The following is a 23,026-nucleotide window of genomic DNA, read 5'->3' on the forward strand; positions in this document are numbered from 1 at the left end:
TGCTGCAGGGGCCCGGAGGGAGCCCGGGTCCGGCACCGCTCCCCCTCCCTCTTAAGTCACAGCTGCCCAGCACACGCTGCTGTGTGCTGGGCTGAACTGGGAGACTGCTCGTGGCTACTAAATCAGCAGCCGGAAAAGTCTCCTATGCCTATGGGCGGAGCGATCACGCTGATCGCGCTCCCCATTGGCTGTGCGCCAGGCTGAGGGGCACACATCACCAACATTTTTTTTAATTATTTTTTCTAAAGGGGTGTGGTCACACTCCCCGTGATTAGGCCACGCGACGTGACGTGACCAGGGCCCGGCGCGGCTCTCGTCGGCCCTGGTTGCCAAAGGTGGTCTGGTTAAACGCACCGTGAGACATCGATCCTGTTGGGAACAACTGCTGTTTTGGGGATGCAACCAACGGTGAACTTCCATAATAAGTTGGTGTTTCTCAGGTGTTAATGCAGTATGTGTTTATGCTGGGCTTCTGTGTACTGTATTCTCCTAATCACCTCTAACCAGTCCATCTGGGGACCCAGACCAACACCAAAAAAACATCAGGACCCCTTTGCGGTTAGAGGACCACCCACAGAAAAGCAGGACGATGCTCTCCGTTATACTCACATCTCTAACTTATCTGCTGAAACAGCATTTGTGGTCACACCACACTGACCAACAACTGTTTTTTTTAAAGCAGAGACTATTATCCACAAAAATTGTTGGAAATATTGACCTTTCTTATTTTGCTACAGATGTGTCCTGCTACATCTTTGCTCCATACACCATGTAGAGTAGCACGCCCTGCTAATCGAGCTGTGCCATGGCGTATCAAGTGGCATTCTAACGTACTGAGACGCTGGAAAAGCCGGAGTGTTTAATACAACTTTCTGTCCACCAGATGTCGCTTTTCATAAACTGCACTGCTCATGCATAAAAAAAAGACAACACATTGTCTGTGGAACCGCCCACTGATTGGCTGACTGAACCTGACATTAGGTACGCTATAAAATAGCGTGTTCAACATGGATCAAGAGCTGTAATTGAGTGTGTAATAAAGGATTAAATTATTCCGTGTGTGAGTCCTGTGTACACTTTTGAAAAACAATTCAGAGTTGTGTATTACTGTGTATTATGCTAGATACAAGTATCAGCACGATAACACCTCACTTTAGAAAAGTCTGTGCAACTTGTGATTATTCTGCAGTGATGTACGGTACTCACACAGTGATGGCATGCCTTAGAAATTAACAGTGGTGTTTGAAGGGCGCTGAAGGAAATCATCACTGAATTACAAGTCTCAGCCCAGAAAGAGGTGTCTTTGGATTACACGCTGATTGTGCGTCTTCTGCAGCAAACCTGCGGAAATTTCGGCACTACTGTATTGCTAGGAGCTTTCGGACATGTCACTAATCGGTAAATAGTGTTCACTCTAGCTCTGGCGGCAGGCAGGGCGCCGGAGCGTGCGCGCCCGAAAAGGGGGCGTGGTCATGAAAATGGGGCGTGTCCAGAAGACGCGTCCCCTTTTCGTCATACTTGGGGGCGTGCCCGGCACTTACAGACACGCCGGGCAGCCCCCAAGCGCTGCAGACAGGGAGAATAGACGCCGGGCGCATGCGCCCGGCGTCTATTCTCCGGCGGTGACCAGGTCACCGCACATTTCTCCACCCGCGGAACACTGCGTCCCGCGGGTGAAGACGGCACCCGCAGGCTCTGAGGGCAGGGTGGTTTTTGCCCTCCAGAAGGAGGGCAGGGCACCGCGCCCCGCTAAAACAGCCTAGCGGGAACGCTAGGTAAACAATGCCGATCACGTGCAATGAGCAGTGGGTTTTAAAGGGCGCTGTATGAAATCTTCACTGAACTACAATTCTCAGGCCAGAAAGAGGTATCTTTGGATTACAAACTGACTGTGCGTTTTCTGCAGCACACTCGCGGCAAGGTCGGCACTGCCATGCTGATAGGTGCAAGTTGAACATGGTGCTAATCGGTACACATAACTACTGTAAGAGCCAGTCACTTCGGTGTGCAGTGCTCACACAGTGATGGCATGCCTTAGAAATGAGCAGTGGGGTTTGAACAGCATTGTATGAAACCATTACAGAACTAAAAGTCTCAGCCAAGAAAGAGGTGTGTTTGGATTACAAGCTGACTATGTGTCTTCTGCTGCAAACTTGTGGCAAATGTCTGTTTTACGACTGCTGCGGATGAGACTACAGAATGCGTCAATGTTAAGTGTGTGCGTGGCTTGTTCTATAGTGTTTTGTATGGTGAATATGATTGTAATGGAACACATTCAGTACACAATATTAGGAGGGTTTTTTTTATCAATTTATCATTTAGTGCTGACTGCAGAGGGAATGGGTATGAAATACCGGCGGCCGCATGGCCTAACCCTAACCCTAACTTCCCCCCCAAGTGCCTAACCCTAACCACCCCCTTCCCCGCTACCTAAACCTAAGTCCCCCGGGGGGGTGCCTAACCCTAAGTCCCCCCCAGGGGTGCCTAACCTTAACCCTCCCTCCCCCTAGCCTACCCCTAACTCTCCCGGGGGGGTGCCTAACCCTAAGTCCCCCCCGGGAGTCCTAAACCTAACCCTCCTCCCCCGCGGCTGTCTGCTCGCGGTGCCCGGCATCACTACGATCGTGATGCCGGGCGCCGGTCTCCCGGCGTCGGGGAAATGCGGGGAAATCCTTGCCGGGATAAGACAGTCGGGAATCCGGTATATAGGCAGTCGGCTTCCCGATTGCTTCCCCTGCAGAGAAACCTCTTCCTGAGCTGAGACTTGTAGCTCAGTAATGGTTTCATTCAGCCTCTCCCTGTTCATTGCTAAGGCAAGCCATCACTGTGTGACTGCCGCACATCACTGTCTACAGTGCCTCAGTGACCGGCATTTAGTTATGTGTACCGATTAGCATCAACCTCCTAGTGGCACCTTTAAAAAGTCACAAAGTGACGAAACGGATTGTTGTTATACATGAACAAGACATCTCCACCATGGATAGCCTAAGCCTTGCTGCACGGGGAATGCATCGGAACCTGTACTCCGGTGTGGAAAGGTGCGGACAACTGCTACCAGTCGCCTTGGCCAAGGCAATATAAACAGAAGCCATCCGGCAGATGTACAAGCTGAGGCAGAGCGGCGTTGGCGCTTTCTGAGAAGGGAAAGGTCACATCTCAAAAGAAGGAACTGTCGACTAGAAGTAGGTTAAGGTACGGAAAGTATTTCATTTTAGCCTGACGATTTCTGATTGCAGTCTGGAGATAACATTTATTTATTTTTCCAAAAAAGGGCTATAAACAGGTTGTCTCAGTCTATGTTTTTACTTTGTATTCTTACAGCACTTGTGGATCTGACGAATAGCTACACTTATTCCTATACACTTACACACATTTTGCTTTGCATTGCTGCACATATTATTTTATTATTTCATTTAGCGTTTTCATTCTGTCCAAATCCTAGTGGTACAGTAGTGCCCACATTGTCGCAAGTGTGCTACAGAAGACTCACAGTGAGTTTGTAATCCAAAGACACCTCTTTCTGGGATGAGACTTGTAGTTCAGAGATGATTTAATTTAGCACCCTTCAAATCCCACTGTTCATTCTGAGGCATGCCAATACTGTGTGAGCGCTGCACAACGCAGTAACCAACACTTACAGTAGTTATGTGTACCGATTAGCGTCATGTTCAACTTGCTCCTAGCGGCACAGCAGTGCTGACATTACAGAAAGTGTGCTGCAGAAGATGCACAGTCCAGTTTGTAATCCAGACACCTCTTTCTTGGCTGAGATGTTCTGTAATGGTTTCATACCCCACTACTAATTTCTAAGGCATGCCATCACTGTGTGAGCTCTGCACACGACTATCTATATTGCAGGAGTGACCGGCATTTAGTTACGTGTACCGATCAGCATCATGTTCAACAAGCTACTAGCGGCACAGCAGCGCCGAAATTGCCGCAAGTTTGCTGTAGAGGATGCATAGTCAATTTGTAACCAAAAAAACCTCTTTCTGGGCTGAGACTTGTAGTTCAGTGATGATTTCCTTCAGCGCCCTTCAAACCCCACTGCTCATTTCTAAGGCATGCCATCACTGTGTGATTGCCGCACATCACTGTCAAAATTGTCGCTAGGTGCTTGCAGAACAAGATGCATAGCACAAGTAATCTCACGGGCAGTCTTTCATAAAATAGCCTGCCGTGCAGTATTACTACAGTACTGTATTCAGGGTTTCCGCTAGGCTTTTTTGCACCATGTCCATTGAAACAGCCTGCGGGTCGCATTGTCCATCGGGTGGGGAAAACTGTGGTGTAGTGGTCACCGCCGGTGAATGGATGCCGGGTGCATGCGCCTAGCATCTATTCACACTGACAGCAGAGCTTGGGGGTAGCCCGTAAGTGCCGGGCACGGTCCCTAAAGTAATGAAAAGGAGACGCAACTTAAAGACACGCCCCCTTTTCCTTGGCTGTACCCCCTTTTTGGGTGCGCGCAGATGTGCCATTTCTCTAGGTCCGGTTCCCTGCCCGCCACTGGACCTTGAGTGAACACTACTATACTGTATTAAAGACACTGTTTACACTGCAGCACTGTACGTGATTGGCCCGTCTGTCAGGGCTTACTGTACTATTCTATTCTGTAGTGCCATATCCATCCACTGCTGTATTATTCAGCACTCAGTTTTAATCAGTGCAGCAATGGCCATCCTGCGGTGAAGCTGTGTATTGCATGCTGTGGATTCTGTCAAGTCTTACCGCGCTATTTTCATGCTGCAACTTAGAAACCAGTAGTAGGGTCTCGTTGCCGCAAGCCCTAAAGTGCTTTCGGCTCTAACAGAACCAAGAGCACTCCCACTGACATCACTTGTGATGTCAGTGGGACCGGCCCCAGACGGTAGGCGTTCCCATGGGAACGCCTCAGCCACGCTCCTGGCCGCCCACCAGAGGGGGCGTGCTGTCACTCAACATCGACAGCACGCCCCCTTTGGTACGAGACCCGGAGCAACGGCTTGCCCGTCACTATCCGGGTCTCGCGCATGCGCACGACAGAGCCGGCTCCGTCATGTGCATGCGCACTGGGCCACCATCGACCCGCTTGCGATCGGGTCTGAATCAGGCCATGAGTTGATATTGTTCCTAAACACTTCCACTTTCTAATAATATCACTTACAGTTGATCGTGGAAAGTCCAGCAGGGATGAAATTTCGCGAACCGTATTATTGCGAAGGTGGCATCCTATCACAAAACCACGCTTGAAGTCACTGAGCTCTTCAAACTACCCATTTTGTATCACAGATGTTTGCAAATGGAGACTGCATGTCTAGGTGCTTGATTTTATACACCTGTGGCAACGGGTCGGATTGATAATTCAATAATTAACAGGTGTGGCCAAATACTTTTGTACATATACTGTATATTTCTGGGAGATACAGTATGAACAAAAATAACATTATGACTTATGATACAAGTTGATGACACCACTTAGAGCCTGATTCAGAGATGGACGCAAATTCCATCGCGAGTGCAAATCCGTGCACAGCCGAGACAACGAAAATATGCTAATGACTTAGCTGATATCTTCTGCACTGAGACGCCCACCTCCGGCATCTCACATCCGCCGCTTATGTACAAAAGCAGAAACATTGGTCGTACGTGGAACCTCTAAATAGGTCTATGCTGTCTTAGACAGAGCAGCTCTCATAAGGTGCTGAGGCCTCTGCAGCTGCAAACAAATTCACAGAGGCTGACTATAGCAGGCCCCCAGACACGCCTGCATTTTTGAAAAACACCCCCGTTACCTCCCCCAAACGCTGACTACTACTTGTCACTCACTTTGCAAATAAATCCGCTCTGCAACTGTCACTAATCCATCTCCGCGCGTGTGCAGTGCGGCTTTTGTGCATGCGCAGTAGCAAAATAAATCGCTCCACTGCACCTAATATTGACAATGCGCCAGCCCTTAGAGTCTGAATCATAAGTATGCACTTAACCAGCAGAGCTTAGACAGTGTGACACAAACAGGCCAGTCAATATCAGAGACGTTTAATCAATGCACTCAAAACTGTTTTTGTATTTTGTCTCAGGATACCCTTGTGACACTAGTATATAAATATTTTACTTCTGATCCAGAAACATAAAATCGATCATATTGCCAATGACAGCATACAAATAATTTGCGCTTACCTATACAATACATCTGCTACAGACAGGGATCCTAAATCAGTCTGTTTTTGTAGCAAATGTACAGTATGAATGAAGGTCTTCAATGATCCCCTAAAATATAAACAAAGTTATAGTAATCAAAATGGTGAAATTCATAAATATGAAAACATGGTAAAAATCTATAGTATATATTTTTATACAAAAATGTTTGTTTTTTGTTTACCAGAGAGACATAATATAACACATACAGACATACAATTAAATAATACAGCCATCCAATAACTGGACCAGATGCACATCAGATAAAAACTAACAATTAAAATACCTCTTAAGGTAGGTCTAAGCCAACACTTATAATAAGAAATCTCTACTGAAATATAAAAATTTTATTCAATTTGAATGTAAATAGACAATAGTGATGAAATGTTCATACTGGCTCAGAAGTCAGAAAAACTTAATATGCTCTGTTAAGGGACTGACAGCACTCAGTCAAGGGGCATGGGTGCATAAAGGAAAAAGGTTATCAATATGATCTACAGCTACCCAAATATAGGACAGGTTTGTGTCATTTTGTTACTATACAGACGCCAGTTCTTACAAACATGTATCCATAATTTGATCAAAATGTGTATTATGAATCAGGTATTATGAGACAGTGGTATAGATATTATTTTACACGTTAGATATATACTGTATGTATATGGTATAGATTTACTCATGTTAGATAGCAATGTAGTCAGGATCCCGGCAGAGGTCATCCCGACGGTCACGATACCAGCAGCAGAATCCCCATGGTCAAAATACAGACTTAATCCCGACGGTGAGTATAATTCTGGCCATACACTAGTGCGATTTCGACCCGATTGCCCACTTTTAGATACATCGTATGATGAATTGTGTGCAAATCATGTAGTATTTAGTAGGATACGATCCGATGCGCGCTCCCGCCGCTCTTAAAATGTATCGTATGATCAGATGTGCAGCCCATATTATCTATCGTAATTGTATGCAGATCGTGCCGTGTATTTGTGCATGCGATACATCGTGCGTCCGACCGGCTTAATTTCAGTGACATTTTGAAGAAGTTTGTGTTTTTTCAATGACCTTCCCTCCTAAACTGCAGATCGATCGTATCGTGAGATCGTATGTACATCGTGTGTCAATCATGCGGCCGGGACTGCCATTGAGCTGCTGGGTAGTTCAAGGGAAATCTTAAGATGAATCTCATCTTAGGCTGGTCGTTCTAGTGTATGGCCAGCATTAGGGTTAAGAAGCACATCCACTTGCCGACTAGTGAAGGACTGAACGATAATGATATCGTTATTGTTCATTAAACTGTGCAGTGCCCACACTGAACGACATATCCTCATCCCTGAACATGGTCAATCTGTCGTTATCGGCAGATTGACCGGCATGTTCAGGCAATGAGTGATGTGGGAAACGGCCAGCGGGAGAGCGCATCGCTGGTCGTTTCCGACATTTTAGTGCCCGATTCATGCACAATGAATGAGCGATTGAAGAATCTTGTGATCGTTCATTAATATTGCCTAGTGGATGTACCCCTTTAGAGTTAAGCTGCATACACACGGTACAATCTGTACCACCACCGACTTTTAAAGATGTCTTTCAAAAGGGGTCCATACACAGTGCAATAAAGCAGGCAATCCGACTGAGTGATGCGATTTGGCTGCTGTATAGCACCGTGTATGGGCCTGATGTCAGACAGAGGACGCACCCGTGGGGTCATACATCGCATCCCCTGATCTTACTGCAGGTTCAGTCGATCAGGGGATGCGATGTGCGATACCAAGCAGCGCTATGCGGGTGAGGGAGGGGGTAGCCGGCATATCGGTCGGCCGGCCACCCAATCGCACAGTTTGTGGCGACCGCGAGATATGTCGGACGTCGGATCCCCCATCGCATCGCACGATGCCATCGCACCGTGTATGGCCCGCTAAAGATATATTTCAGTGAAGTCATCCTGCAACATCTCTGAACATGCAAAGTTGACAATATCGTGCAAGTTGGCCTGCATGTACGGACGACCATAGATATCATTATCATTCATGCAGGAATGCGCATCGCTGGTCATTCACTGCATAAAAATGAACTATATGAACGAAATATCGTTGAACTATGTCGTTCATATCGTACCGTGTACACGCACCTTTAGGGTTGAGTACTAAAGGAAGTGTTAGGATTAGGCTGTGGTATGGGACAGCTAGAATTAGAATACTCACTGAAATTCATCTGGATTTTGACAGTCTGGATTCCACTGCTAGTATTGTGACCATCGGGATGGTCACCACCGGGATATCGTACCCAACCCAAGAGAGATAGTATTACTGTCTCCAATTAAAGCGATATTCCTGTAGTGTATATATAATCCTTAACCTTTTCATAGGCTGCAAGGACTAGATTTTAAATGATAAACACAATACTTCTATGAAAGCCCTTTGTTCTTTGTTCAGCATATCAAAATGCTGTATTTAATAAGTCTTCAGTGTAGACTAAGTGGCAGAAAACTAATGTACCACAATCTAGATCGAAGTTGCATTAAGACATCTGTGAGTGTTAAATAATATTTACCTGCTGCTAGAAAGACCAAAGTAACATTCAGTTCAGAGAACGCTTACCTAGCACAGGCCAATGCAACCAGAGCAGCAGCAGAGTTTTCCTTCTGCTTGAAAGATACATGCTGGCCCAAAGTAGATGTGTCTTCCAACCAGGAGCAAAGCAGAGACTCTATTCCATTTAAGCAGTCAGCAGGTTCTTTAGTCAGACTCAAAGGCTGACAGTCCCGGAGGCAATTCAACAGCACCTCAGCGGTTATATTACAAAGAGAGGGGTCTGTTTTACTCTGAGATTGGATGAGTGGAAATACCAGCAAGAGTCCCATTCGAGATGTAAATGGTGCTTGTTCTGGCTGCTGTAAAAGGCCTTGTCGCTTGAGCAATGCCAAGGTTTCCTCATCGGAGCCCTCCCTTTCATGCTGTTCTTCCAGAGCCAACTGGCGTTGTGCATTCCATAATCCACGCAAGGCGTTGAGGCGGTACTCAAGTAAACGTGCATAAGCATTGCTCTGGTTCCCACACACTGCCCGCAAGCGTTCTGCTAACTCTGAAGGGTTCTTGGTCTCAAATGTTAAAATCTAAAAAATGACAGGGAAGAATAAAAAAAAATGAAAAAAAAAAATAAAAAAACTTCCAAAAACCATGTGTGTGAGGTGCAATAAGTGAAACAATAATAGTTTTTCTTACATGTGTTCAAAAGTTCTTACTGATTCAGCAGGTGTTTGTAAGAGTTCAGCAACAGTTTTCTCTCTCTTAGCAACACACAAAGTTGACAATTCTACTCAGTGATCTTTTTTATCATATGAATGGAAAGTTCTCAGAGGAAGGGGTATGATAAAATCAATGTTTGAAAGGGGCAAGTAGTGAGGAGAGCGTTGTTGGACCGTTACAGATCAGGGCAAACCTGCAGTATCAGACGCAATTCTCCATCAGGTAATATTCCAGTATTATTGTTTAACTTATTGAACTCCACCAAACAATTTATTTTCTGTTGTAGGTTGACATTCTCTAAGCGTGCATTGAAAATACATACAAATTACTAACAGTAAAAAATGGAGAGAATATTTTGCCATCTATAAATAGAAGAACAAAATAACTGAAATCATTTTCCTTCTCAGATTGGACACAAAGGATGGGTAACAACAAAAAATCCTGCATGCTATTCAGTGACTGTTGCACACACAAATATATAATCACTAAACATTACCTGCTAAACAATTGGCCATGGTGCAAATGTGCATTGTTGGGGAAAGACAGGGGTCATTTTTAAACATGTTTTAGTAGATGTTTAGCATGGTAATCTAAATTGTCTGGAAAACCACAAATGCCAACCCTTCTGAATAATAGATTAGACATGTGTATTAATGCCCCAACACAGGTTATCTGTATCATACATGTTAAGCGTTCATTTTGTCAACTGTATATATTATTACACAGAATTTAGTGATATAGCAATGATCTTTATTGTAGGCTTATCACAATTATTACCTTGGTCCATTACTATACTAATCCAATTACTGTCTGTCTGATCATATGAAATGGTGATCATTTAATTGGCCTGATGCAATAGGAGAGCTTAGAGCTTTGTAATAGATCTAAAAACAACTACACTCGCTCATATCAGGGATAGATAACCCAAGAAAAAAAACAGGTGGCTTCTCGAATACACTTGTATTTATCCACCAATAAATGTGTTCAGATCTGGTATGATAAATTGCCTTATGGATTTGTTAAAAAACACTAAAAAGTAGCTGACATTCTAATCATTATTTGAATGTTAAATATAAAAATACTGGTGAATAACAAAGTCAATGGAAACAAAAAGATAAAATAAATTAGTCTTCATTCTAGCACCCTACACATGTCACAACCCATCCAGTTCCTCTTTCCTCCCTAGGGTGTTGCTCTGGTGCTTCTAGCATACTCAGCTGATGCAACAAACTGCTCAGATACAGACCAGTATGTGCTAGATGCACCAGAGCTGAGAGCTACACCCCAGGAAGGAAAGAGGAACTGCACGGGTTGTGACAGGAGCGGGGTGCTAGAATGAACACACTAAATAACCTTATACATATTAGAAAAGTGTAAAGCAGAGATGCTAGACATTGCTGATTCAGGGCAGGACTGGACAGGTTAGTCACATTTTCAAGGACAGGGGATGCTTAAGGAAAGGCATCTGATTGGATAGCTGTGTTCCCTGACAAATCAGTAGCTGCTTTCCTAGCAGATTGCACCTCCAGAAAACTTTTAGGGTTCCACGTAAGTGGCAATTTATTAAGAGGAGAACAAAGTGAGGTTAACTGAAGCTTTACTTTATCTGAAATTGCTCTTGATAATGAAAAGTATAATAAAAATAAATAGACAAGCAAAATATAATGCCAGGTAAAGAAAATTAAGTAAGCTAGAGCAGGGCTTGACAATTTTTTCTAAAATCTAGGAGCCAGGATGAAAGTGTAGGAGCCAGACAACCATCCCCCCCAAAAAATTACAGGAGCGAGGAGCACAGCTCTGTGTGTTATGCAACTGTTATAAAATGGTTTCAGTTGAATGGATACAGTAACATGGAGAACCCCCTCACTGCTCTGCACAGCTCCCCTGCTCCACCCCCCCTCCAGTAATAACGGACAACATTTCACAGAAAATAATGGTGCCAGAAAGTACAACAAAACCCCCCTCCCCTCGTTGTCACACCACTATCCCCATGAAGCCGCTCCACAATCCCTGGCCACGCATAGACCCTACTACCGGAGAGCTCTATGCAGCTGTAGATAGGAGACAGTAGACAGCCTAGACATACAGGAGGATCAGCGTAGACTGAGACAGACAGCAGGGATCAGAGCAGGCCAGGATGGAGAGGAGTCGTCAGTGCAGGCCGGGATGGATACAGGCACAGCAGTCACCGCAGACGACACTCAGCACATGCACTCCTGTGCATGATATGAACACGGCAATACTATAGGCGCAAATCTCTGTCGGAGCTGATGAGGATCTGCTTCCTCCCTCACTGCAAAATCTAGTAGCCAGGCAGCAAAATCTGGTAGCCATGGCGACCTGGCCCCCAGGATTTGTCGAGCCCTGAGCTAGAGTACCAGCTTCTGGAGACAACGTAACTAAAACTCCTTTCCCCAATAAGGTTAATAAATAAATCTGCACAGAAATAAGGTCTTCTTTGCACAGCGACTACTTCATATTTACATAATCATTAAAATAAGCTCTATCTAGAAAAGGGACTATACTTTCCTTTGAGAACCTTTCTATTAGATAGAGGGTTTTAATACTCATTAATGGTGCATACACACGGTCAGATATATCGTTATCATTCAAATAAACCAGTTTCTGGTCCCTTCAAACGATGGTCGATGCGCGGGCACGGATGGTCGATATCGACCAACACCCGTGCATGCAGATCAACCTGGTCGATATCGACCAGGTTAGCCTGTTTACTATAGAGACCCGTGATCGTTGATCGCAGGGTCGTTCTAGTAGTTGTGGGGTTGATGCATGTGTTGGATGTTTGATATCGAACATCCAACACATGCAGGACGATCAGATAACGATCGCTATCTGATCGTTTCCAAGTCTGACCGTCTGTATCCTCCATTAGTCTACATTTATAGAAGCCGAAATTAGAGCTAAATTCTGTCTCCCAATATGATAAGGAAAACACAATTTGCATGGGCACATGAACACGGATAAATGCTGTGTGTAACTGAACCCAATATAGAAAGGAAGAATTAAAAAGGTTTCTCTGTATTCTGGCCAGTGTCAGCCATACACACTGATAAATAACACAATGACCAGCTGCTCACTTGTTTTGCTCCAACAACTACAATTGCAGCCTCCATTGTAATTGAATTCATGTGACTGCAATGCATCTGATACAGTGCTGTACTGTAAAATAACATTGCTTTATGTGGGGGAGGGGTAGCTGCTGATAAGTGAAGACATTCATTTAAAAAACATACTAAAGGAGATGGCTGTGGTGAAATGCAGGATGCACTGCAGCCATAATAGATGGAGGAAGGCCACAAACTGTGACAGAGTAATGGCCTTCCTCATAATGACTGCATGTTACCTTTAAGAGGCAGTGTCATGATTTTCTTTTTTGTTTATTTTATTTTTATTTACATTTTGTTTTTAAAAAGAGGAATGGGATAATTTATTTGGAGCCCTGAAGTCAGACAGTTATGTAAAGCAGGAAGTAAATAATTGCTGCTGCTCTGATCATTTCTTATGCCGGGCATACATTGCCAGATAAACTGCCTGTCAGCCTGCAGGCTGACACTGTGAGATGTCTCACAGTGTATTGGCTCCGATATCTGCGCTCCGCACCCCAAGGGAGGAGACTTTTCCCCGTTCCTTCCATGGGAAGGAACAGGGGAAATTGTCTGTGTCGGCAGCTGCTGGGCACACACTGCCCGATGTGGACGACATTTTACCTTGTAGATATCGCATCGGACGGGCATGGCAGACTGATTGATATTTAAACCCTCAGTCGGCCACACACACTACAATTATTGGAGCGATCCGCGGATATCGGGCGGATCGGCCAATAATTGTAGAGGGTAGGCCCAGCATTACATGTAGACATGATCCTCAAGCTATTCATCTTAAGCTGGGTACACACTTAAAAGATAAGAGCCGTCAACTAGCCGAATAGGTAAGCTACACAAACTTACCAAATGGCCGCTCGATATGTCTGGCCAGACATCACAACTAGACAGGCATTTATAACTGCTCGCCCAGTGTGATGTCAGAGTCGGCAATTCCTGCAGCCAGTGTACGTGCAGTTCGTGGGTCGCCCGCACACACATTCAGCTGCACAGATATATATGTATGATATATCGGCAACGCCTATGCTACAGAGCCTACCTGATATGTCTGTGAATTACATTTAAAAGACATATCGGGTGTACACACCCGCCGATCCACTACCGATATATTGTATCGTCATTTAATCGAACGATATATCTAGTATCGTGTACCTAGCATTAGTCACTGTGAGAGCTCGACGATAAAGAAAAGGGGAAATGCCAGGAGTATAATAAAGAGAAGTCATTTCTAAAAGTATCTTTATAGATTTCAGGCAAGTTACAAACTTAATTAAAAACAATAAATAAGAAACATCCATAAAACACATCTCCAAAAGACTATACCAAATGATACAAGAACATTTAATTTGATATCTTTTCTCTCTCTTTGACAAACAGGAGGGTAGATTTACTAAAGTTTCTAAAAATGAAAAGTGTTGCTCTTGCCTATAGCAACCAATCAGATTCTACCTATCACTTCTCTATTGCAATCTAGAAAACGATAGACAGAATCTGATTGGTTTCTACTTGTCGTTTTAGAAGCTTTAGTAAATCTACCCCATAGTATTAATGCAGGTCTACTACGTTTCTAAACGAGCAGTTAGAGAACTTTACAATGTTCATCCACAAACATAACTAATCTAATGCTGGGTACACACTAGATGATATGTTGTCCCGTCCCGCGGATCTTAGCGATATATCGGATTCATCTACTAGTGTGTACCCATGATATGCGTGCTCCAGCGGGTTGCTAGCAAAATCCCCCTTCAGCCCTGTTGCAGAACACAGCATGACACGTCCCTCCCCCCGTCGGACCCAGCATTGCCACATGCCGGGTCCCGTCACCGGCGATGTCGTGCTGGGTACATATCGTCTGATATGTACCCAGCTTCAGTCTACATACGCTATGAACAACATGATCAGCTTATTAGTGTATGGGTGTACAAAATAATGTACAATTGAAGGAGCCAGCAAATTAAATCGAATATATTAACAGTTATGTAAATAGTGCCAGCATATTCCGTTGCGCTTTGGGAACATAGCAGTAATAAAACAAGACTGGATAATAACAGACAAACAGCAAGGTAAGAAGACCCTGCACGTAAGCTCAACTATAGGGAAAAATTCATTGGATACATGAGAATAAGTGCTACATTTTGTAAATGGTCCAGCTAAATTGCAAAGGTTCTTGGGAGGCTGTATGACCCAGTCACATAAGAGTGTTGTCCTGGGTAGTCAGTGGGTGTGCGAGTGTGGAAAGAGAACACATGTAAACTTATGTGTTCAGGGCCGGCTCTACCATTAGGCAGCTGCCTTAGGGGCGCTGGGATCTGGGGGCGCCACAGAGTCTGCCCCTCACAATAAAAGGATGTCTCTGAGAGAGACATTCTTGTGGTACTAAATGCAGGTGCAGGTGGTGGCTGTGGAACTAAGATGATGCCTCCTCACTTTCACTAGATAGGCTGAAAGTGGGTATTGCTGGCAGTGGTGAGAGGTGGCTCAGTAGGCTGGTTTTGCCTAGGGTGCCGAGAAGCATTGCACCGGCCGTGTAGGTGTTGACTGTGTAGAGGGGACGTAATGGGGTATAGTAGTTTATGGAGGATATGTGGGTGGTTCTGGAATTGGGCAAATACATAGAAAGAGGTTATGAAAGTATTGGGATATGCATTCATTGATACAAAGTAACCTTTTATGCACTTTTACATGATTTGCTATGCCCTATATTAGTGACAGTAGTAACTACTGTTTGAAGCATAGGGATAATTCAGTATAATTCAAGTTTTAAAAATGCAAATACTAAGTACTGGATAAAGATACATGTAATGTTTTACTATTTTACTAATAATGTGTGATGGTTTATTTTTAACAGGAAGTGCAGCATATGCGACTACACATTTTTAATATAATAATACAATGTTAAAACTTCAACAAACACAATCTTTAAAAATATAAATAAAGTAAATAAATAATAATACCATGTTGGTCAACTGAAATTTGTATCATATATTTCCCTTATTTTACTTACGGTTTATGTTTCTCATACTTTCTTTCATTACATACTTTCCCTGTCCATTGAAAAACATAAAAAAGGGCTTAAACTAGAAGATTTTTAAATTATACAGATAGCACCCTTTAAAAGCACCACTAAGCCAAATATTCAAGTTTATTCCATTGATAAAATGTCGAATCTAAAAAAGTTTAACATATGGGGGTCGATTCAATTGCTTTATCACACCTTATCTCCCGGCTAAAGTGGCAGGAGAACGGAAGGCAACATTGAGTTGTATTTGGGCGCCCATGCATATCACACGTCGTACCCAAAATCCCAAATAAGACAGGGTTTAGCCGCATAAAATTGTTAAACTCATCTAAAGTCCTGGTTTGGGCGCCCAAAGTGCCAACTTATCGCAAATTTCTGTTTGCCTGCCCGGGGGGCTGTGAGCAGAAATGTGTGCTCCCGCAGCTGTACTCACCCGAACAGAGCAACAATTGAATTGCTATGTTACATAGATACCCTCTCCATGCCTTGAGAAAGATAAAGGTCAAATTGAAACACGTTGGCTGAGAGGAGGACGGGGGGATATTCTGGCTCTTCTCCAAAAGGACTTTGGAGTTATCCAGAGACGTTTCTCCAAATGTGCTTTTTCTGGTCTACTTTTTGCAAAGTTGACCTTAAGATCTGCATTTAACAGTTTTTCTGTTGTATTGTGTGAATAAAATTACAGAATTACACTATCTGGAATTTTTCCGTATCATTTATAAACGTTGGACCTGGGAATTGGAAGTGGAAAGAGACCTGGGAAAATTGATGTATTGAGATTGGGAGGCTCAATTACCCCCAAAAGGCAGTTGTGTCTACCTCTTTTGTAGACCACATCATCTGGTAGGAAGTTACAGTTTATACACATCCGATATTTTATTGTTGATGACTGTACTACCCTATGTGTATTGTTTCTTTTCTCTTTTGGGAGCTTTAAGACAAGAATTTAAGTGTGAAGACTTTATTTGAGACCTAGAAAATCTCCTTTTAGCGCCTAAGGATCAATATCTGGTGATACTGTAAGTAACTTGTTTATTTATATGAGTGTGTTTTGGTGACACTATTACACCATAGGATCTATAGGCTGCTGGTACTGTGCGCGTTGGTCCTTTCACTTTTAAATTGAATTGCTATGTCAAGTGCCCTGTACCACTAGCCACCGGCGAAAACAATTGAATTTCCCCTTTAGTTGTGATGTCAGAAAATAGCATTTCATATTAAAAATGTGATTTTTACTCACAATAAATCCACACAGAATCACTAGTGAAATAATTAGCTCCAACTGTGGATCTTTTAAAATGTGTCAGTGAGTAATGAATACACCTGTGCACCTGCAGGGTGACCGGGAAAATGTGAACTGTGTGGGGTCCTGAGGACTGAGTTTGAGAACCACTGGTCTAAGTAGGTGGTTCTCAAACGCAGTCCTCAGGACCCCACACAGTTCACGTTTTGCAGGTCACACTGCAGGTGCACAGGTGTATTCATTACTCACTGACACATTTTAAAAGATCCACAGGTGAATCAAATTATTTCACTCGTGATTCTGAGAGCAGACCTGGAAACATGCAGCGTTTGAGGTACTCGGGACCGAGTTTGAGAACCTGTGGTCTAAGTTTCGACTGTCTAAATGTTGACTAAAGCTGGCCACACACTAGACCAACTTACATCCAACCAGCCAACTAGTTGATTGGTTGGAATGAAAATCTGGTAAGGTATGAAAGCAAATGACAATGAGCAATTTCCTCCGAAACGCCGGAAAATGGACAAAAACTGTTGTTTGTTAAATGTTTGATCTAAACAATTTGTTCAAATTTGTCTGAACATTCATTTTCATCTGTTTTCTGGCATTTAGGAGCAAAATTGCTGATCATCATTTACCTCCATTCCTTACCAGATTTTCATTCCAACCAATCAACAAGTTGGCTGGTTGGATGTAAGTTGGTTTAGTGTGTGGCCAGCTTAAATCCCCATCAATGCATATAACAGTTTATAATGCCAATTTGAAACACATAGTTTGTTTGTATATAAGAACAAAGTAGTCTCTTAATGGGATGCAAAATATCTTATATTAATTGAACACATAAAACTTAACTTTTTATTAAAGTTAAGTTTTATGTGTTCACTTAAAAATATATTTGTGCACCCCATTAAAATACTACTTTGTTCTTCGGCTTTTCTCATATATACTGATTTGTCTTGGAGTAGCACCCAAAGAAAATGTGAATATTATATAATCCTCATATTAGGACTAACTAGTGATGCAACAAAATAACAAACTTGGTGTGATCGCCATCGTAGAGATATTGACATAGGTTGTTCGGCCTAAACAAGGAGTTGTGGATGTCAATTTTCCAAAAGAGTTATTGTTTTTATAGCAACATTTATACAATTTAACATAAAGGGGTATATTTAATATTGGGCGGTTTGTCAAATCTGCCAATCATCTGCGGCTTTGACCGATAGTTTTGAAACGACAACATGATTTACCTCTAAATTGACAAACCATTCAATAGAAACTATATCCCGAACTTTGAAACAAACATGACTTTCAATGAAGAAGCTATATATTTTTTTATATCTTCAGACTATACAGTTTCAGAAGAAGATGGTTCCATGAATAAATTTGCTCATCCAATTATGAGCTCCTTTCTCTGTGAAAATGCATACTGAAAGCTAGCACTAAAGACTGCCATTAATTAGCTGTCAGAAAATATAGCTGCAGTATGATGTTAGGCACAGAATGTAAAATTTAGCTCATGCTGGAAGCTTTGTTGAAATAATAATGACAGCTGAAATAGCAATCTCTTTCAAATCAATTTTATCTCTTGGATCTAGAATAGTGGGGATTTTTTTTATATCCAGAGGTTTAAGCATTTCTGTATATGTAAATAAAGGAAATGTAATTATATAGAACCCTCAAGTTCAGTTTAATTGAATGTCCTTGCATTGTTATCATAATATCTTCATGTCTCCACAATTGTCCATTATAGAATACAACAGAATAATACAGAACAGGATGTAGTCAAAAGGTCGACAATGACAATGTCGCCATTCACGGTGACATCACAATGTTAACAATTATGTCGACATTGTTAAAATGGCGACATGCAATGTGCTGAAATTTTAAGAATGTCGGCAGGTGAAATGTCAACATTGTCGAAATGTTGACATTAGGGTTAGGCTGCGGGTAGGAGCTGGCTAGGGTTAGGCACTAGAGGGAGGGTTAGAGATTGGGATAGGGGAGATATACTACCCAAATGCTGGAGGATCGGAGGTGTGACCCGGGAAGTCACAGTCACATGAATGTCAAAACTAGAAAGACGCCTCTGCAGCCGTCGGGAACAGGTAAGTCACCGCTGGTCCACCAGGGACAATATGCCGTCATTTTATCATTGTTTACATGATGAATGTCGACATATCATGCCCAGCCCTACAGAAACAGGTCACTAAAAATGTAAAATGATGAGATTTTGGCCAACTCATTTTATTATTTCTATTCTGATGGAACTAACCAGGGCTAAATTTTCATTAATGTAAAACAAGCCTCATATAAATTAAAGTAAAACCGTGTATCCACTAGCCGATAAAATTAACGATTACGTTATCATTCATTATATCGGCCAGTGGATATGGCGTCAACGACCAGCGATGCGCGCTACCGCTGGTCGTTTACGACGTCACTCATCACCCGAACCTGCTGTCCAACCTGACGATATCGGGAGGGTGACGGCACTGTACGATAGATTGTTCAGTGTGGGCCCAATGTCCACCGCACAATAAAATGAACGTTTGAACGATAACGATATCGTAATCGTTCAATACATCGTCTAGTGGATACGCGGCTTAAGAGTTAAATGCCATCAGATGTAAATTCCGGAGCAGATGAAGGGGTCATGTTGACATCTGGTGGTTTGTTTTTCTACTATTTACCATGAGAACCCAGGGGGAGATTAATCAAAGCTTGGGGGCGATTCAATTGTTTTTCTCGCCCATTCTCCCATCTAAAGTCACGGGACATTGGAGTGAGATATTCAATTGTTTTGGGCGCCTATGCACTTTCATGCATATCGCGCCCAAATAGACAGGGTTTAGCCATGTAAAGCAGCTAAACTCATCTAAAGTCCTAAATACAATGTTTAGAGGCAACCTGCGCCCTCCAGACTGCAGCTCAGTCACACACCCAGAGTGCACCACAACTCCAAACCTTGAAATAAAAACAAAACGGGTGGTTCAACAAGCACTGTCTTCCAAGACCATTGCTGTGAGGACCCTCTTTTGCTATTTTCATGCATGTAAAACCTCAAGTGTTTAATATGCTAATACCATACAAATGGACGCGATCATCCCGTTTACATGTGCCATAATAATTGGGGAGAAGTCTGTGGATCGTGGATAGGAACGTTTTGTTTATTATGAGGAACCTATCTACCAGCGTCTCCTGTTCCTTGTGGGCCCTTTAGAAATGGACACCCGCGTCAGTGATCGCTCCACACTGGCCGCTTGCGTACTTCCGGTTTCTGCGGTTCACAGATGGGAACCCGGAAGTGACGCGTCGATGTTTGCGTTCCACATACGAAGATCAGGAAATTACTTTCTTACTCTTCTCACAAGGATTATTGTTGTTGGCGCCAAAATCCCTTCTGATCTGGGGTCTCTTTGAATACATGGACTGGACCTATTTGTTGTGTTTGCTATTTCTCCTTGTTATGGTCAAAATGTATCATGTGATTGCAGATGTATTACCATATGTTTTTATATATTTATCTGTGTTCACTCTAGCTCCGGCGCGAGGCAGGGCGCCGGAGCTAGAGAGGGCACGTTCGTGCGCGCGCGTCCGAGAAGGGGCGTGGTCATCGAAAAGGGGCGTGTCTATAAGACGCGTCCCCTTTTCATCACTCTTGGGGGCGTTCCCGGCACTTACGGACACGCCGGGCAGCCCCCAAGCCCTGCAGACAGGGAGAATAGATGCCGGGCGCATGCGCCCGGCGTCTATTCTCCGGCGGTGACCGGGACACCGCAGTGTCCCGCGGGTGAAGACAGTTCCCGTAGGCTGTTAGGGCAGGGCGCTTTTTGCCATCCTTCTGGAGGGCAGGACGCTTTTTGCCTTCCAGAAAGAGGGCAGGGCGCCGCGCCACGCTAAAACAGCCTAGCGGGAACGCTATTTATTGTATTAAGGTTTTAAAGGGTTATTTTTGTTTTGGTAAATATGGAAAGTAGATGGATCTTTTCCGGGTTTTTCCTATTCCATAGATGTCATGTGACCTTTGTAGTGGTATATATACCCCTACAGGTACTGTGTCTCAGTACACCCTGAGGAAGGACGTTATGTCAGAAACGTGTTGGTGTTTGCCTATACTGAGACTTTTGGTATTTTTTTCTATTTTTATTCTTGTCATTTTGCCTTCCACTCAGCTTTAGTGGAGACAGTGTTTTATGTATGTACCATTATATATGGTTTTTGTCCAAATAAAATCCATATTTTTGAATAACATTGGACAAGGAATTTTTTTGATTGCCAAGGACCATTTGCCATTCCTTACAAAGATACCTTTATGTGGACATCGATGCCTGATCACAGGTGAGTTTGTATACCTAAGGGTTCTTGACGGGAATGCATGAACAAACCTTAATATAGGGTATGAGGAAATCCTGAATATAAAGATACCTTGCTAGGAACACATTGTTTATTAAGGAGGTGAGTCGTGGAATCAAGACTCCATATCAACAGAAAAGTTTCTTAACACAAGAGTAGCATAATTTGCTGTGTATTCTCTTTTTATATATTTTGAGTGACAGTCCCAATCAAGAAGGACTTCCGCATGGTCATGGAAGACAGCGCTTGTTGAACCACCCGTTTTGTTTTTATTTCATCTAAAGTCCTGGTCAGGGCGCACAGACTTTTGGCACATCTCCACTCATCCCAGGAGGTTGCAAACTAAAAATATGTGTGTTCACTCATGTTCGATCAGAGTAACAATTGAATTGTTCCAGTGGGCGTCCATTCATTATTCATAGAGAGATATAAAGTACTAGCGAATCAGTTTCTACCTGTTATTTTACAAGCTGTCTTTGAAAAATGACAGGAGCTGATTAGTTGGTGCTTTATCTCTCGCCAAATTTTAATAAATCTCCCCCCACCCCATGTGAAAAAAACACTAACAAGTACAAACAACATGAACAAAGAAAGAACATATTACCAACAGATAAAATAAACTAACATCATGAATAGCACCCAAACCACATAACAAATAACATGAAAAGGTTCTTGCTGTATAGAAGAGTCAAAGCTTATGTAGTTTTAGCACTCAGTTTAGGCTCTGAATGAACCCCTTTCTTGTTCGACAGACCAAATTGTCCACTTACATAATGCATATTGATTACAAACCAATGTTGTCACTGAACCCACACTCTGTAATCATTTATGGCCAATTAGGTCTAAAACAGACAAACTGTCCATAAAAATTGTAGTACAGGCACTTTTACAGAGAGGAAGTTGCATATGCACGAAAACTACTTCAGGTAACAGCCTTCACATAAATACACTGTCAGCCTAACTCAGTGTGAGATTTAAATGTGATTTGCAAAATTTATGCCGTAACTTGCATTTTTTTAAAAAGGCATGCACAAACTTCTGCAATGCGTGTCTTTTTTTAGTCATATGAAAGCTATGCAACACAGTACACTAAAGGTGTGTATCCACTAGGCAATTAAAATTAGCGTTTTAACGATAACTACATAGTTATCGTTCAATCGATCATTAATCATTCACAAATCAGTCATTAAAATTTAGAAAACGACCAGCGATGCGCGCTCCCGCTGTTTTTTTCGACATCAATCATCGTCTGAACATGCTGGTCAATCTGCCGATAACGACAGATTCTGCATGTTCGGGGATGAGGGAGGGTGCCTGCACTGAATGACATATCGTTAAGTGTAGGCACTATACAGGATGAGGAACGACTGTACGATTACAATGTTGTAATCATACTGTCGTTCCTCTATCGCCTAGTGGATACGTATCTTTAGAGTGCCTGGAGCAGGGCTGGAATCGGTGTGCAAACATGGATAGTGGGCAAAGTAAAGGCATGTTGTGGGCGTGTAATCGCCAAGAGCCATAATGGCCGGCAAAAAGTGCAGATGTAGGCGCTTGGAGAGGTCTGAGTTTAAGGTGCTCTGACCCCGGTGTATGTGTAACATTGATGATGATGATTGCTGCCATGCTGTTCACACCACTCTCCTACGAATTTGTCCATTCATGCAAATTTTACTTAGAAAGCATCCACCATTGAAGCAGAGCAGTGCCTTCAGGAACATATGGAACAAATGAAAATGGTTATATAAATAGAATCAAAAAGTCACAACTCAGTTGGATGACGTGACAGGTTTTCAGTTGGATTAGGCATTCCTAAATAGCCAAAGTGTACAACATTTCTGGTGTCCCCCCCTTCCTTTTCAGGTACATT

General features: G+C 43.1%; 1 protein-coding gene across 2 annotated transcripts in view; it reads right to left on the reverse strand.

Annotated features, from left to right (window-relative positions):
* HECTD4 (HECT domain E3 ubiquitin protein ligase 4) overlaps positions 1–23,026 on the reverse strand; it is a 333,766-nt gene that overhangs the window by 292,465 nt on the left and 18,275 nt on the right. For both annotated transcript variants that reach the window (XM_088449233.1, XM_088449232.1), the window contains exons 2-3: positions 8,775–9,289; positions 6,160–6,249 (exon numbers count right to left, since the gene is read on the reverse strand). In XM_088449233.1, the coding sequence (XP_088305359.1) occupies positions 6,160–6,249; positions 8,775–9,289 (605 nt within the window). The remainder of the gene's footprint in view (positions 1–6,159; positions 6,250–8,774; positions 9,290–23,026) is intronic.

Source organism: Taudactylus pleione, unplaced genomic scaffold (genome assembly GCF_031769625.1).
Source record: "Taudactylus pleione unplaced genomic scaffold, aTauple2 ptg000479l, whole genome shotgun sequence".
Classification (NCBI taxonomy): domain Eukaryota; kingdom Metazoa; phylum Chordata; class Amphibia; order Anura; family Myobatrachidae; genus Taudactylus; species Taudactylus pleione.